Source organism: Perkinsus marinus (assembly GCF_000006405.1).
Source record: "Perkinsus marinus ATCC 50983 genomic scaffold scf_1104296932210, whole genome shotgun sequence".
Lineage (NCBI taxonomy): Eukaryota > Perkinsozoa > Perkinsida > Perkinsidae > Perkinsus > Perkinsus marinus.
Window position 1 is genome coordinate 1 of NW_003215503.1, and position 1,614 is coordinate 1,614.

At 44.7% G+C, this 1,614-nt stretch overlaps 1 protein-coding gene across 1 annotated transcript; it reads right to left on the bottom strand.

The window, feature by feature from the left end:
• Positions 1 to 490: 490 nt before the first annotated feature.
• Positions 491 to 991, bottom strand: Pmar_PMAR029088 (hypothetical protein; the record flags this gene model as incomplete). Its single annotated transcript, XM_002785654.1, has 1 exon — positions 491 to 991. A coding segment is annotated over one exon (501 nt), but the record flags the coding sequence as incomplete, so codon positions are not given.
• Positions 992 to 1,614: the final 623 nt, after the last annotated feature.

Sequence of the window (1,614 nt, forward strand, 5' to 3'; positions counted from 1 at the left end):
ATCATATGCAGTTTGTCTACGATCTCATCCTTGCCTAGATCGGGTTTCTTCAACAGTCTGCGAGGAGCATACGCTCTGAACATATCCATAGGAGATAGGTCCACATCCTGATCAAAGGGCATAACATTATGCAACCGAGTAGCTTCAGCTGAATGACGATGCCAACAATAAACACTCTCACCAGAAGCAAGCAGCGCTCCTGTCAGGAACTTGTTGACATGCAAGTGCAATCTCTCATAGTGACCTGCATGGCAGCCTTGATAAGGAGCACCAGTAACATGATGTATCGTAAATGGCCAAGTCAATAAGTAAGACTGAAAGGCCTTGCTCAGAAATCCACTCTCTCTATCTGTTATGAGACATTTAGGAATTTGTTCACGATGCCCAAACACCTCATTCACCGCGGCCACCAAAGAACTCACCAATCGATTAGCTATAAGGACATTTATCATAAACTTAGTAGCAGTATCGACAAAGCTCAGAAAATACCTTAGCTCTCCTGGATTCTCCTCCTTGTGCTGATCGTCTTCACAACTGGGACATAGGGGGCCAAGTTGGCCCGGCCAACGATATCCAACGATACACACTCCCACGGCTGCCAATTAGTTTGCCAACTAGGCAACGCAGCTATCGCTTTTCGAGCTCCTCGATGTGTGCGAAGTCTCTCACATATCTCACACTCTCTGAGATACTTCTTACACTTCACCTTCATGTACTTAAAATAAAATTGTGAACATAACCTTCGGATATTCTGCGGTAGACCACCATAAACATGTAACTTCTTAATAATTTCATCTTGAAGAGCCACATCAGCATCAGGAACAACATATCCAAGTCCACCTAGGTCAACCGTCTCTTTATCATCCACTACTTTCCAATTGAGGGTCCTCTTACAGAGTAATCCTGTCACCTCATCAATACAAAATCCCCTAGTTCCCGGGGTGTTCATAACAGCACCATCCTTGACCTTGGCCTTCATACCTTGTATCCACTGATCACTACCTCGGGAAGAGCATACTTTTCCCCGTAGAACATCATCATTCCTTACTACCAGATCATAGCTGAAACAATTTAGTCTCTCTATCTCGGGAGATTCGACTGCAACGCTAGAAGATTCTGGTGTAACCTCTGGAATATATTGCAACGTAGAGCGCAATAATCCCTTCTTCAGTCCAAGGTCAATATCAGTCACATCCATAACTGCAGAGCCCGGCTATGATTTACCACGAAACCAGTTTTGTTGAGGAAGTCGGCTATATTACGCATACGATTCCGTTCAAAAGTACCCAAGTCAAGCCGTTGAATCCTACCAGATCTCCATGCTCTCAGTCTATGTATAGTAATCTCCGAGTCGGTAAAGAACGTAACCTTCTTGATCCTAGCCTCACTCCCCGAGACACAATCAGACATGACCTTCTTCATTAGCTTGACTGCACGATACAAGCTATCAAGCTCTTTCGCGGGAATTGATCTAGATGTTAGTTGATGAACACCAACACTTCCTACCAACCGTACATGTGGCATGACAGAGCGAGCTCCTTCACAGCGAACGTCTATAGCCCACAGAACTTCACTAGCATCCACAAAGCAGTACACTTCTGAGGGATCACAAAA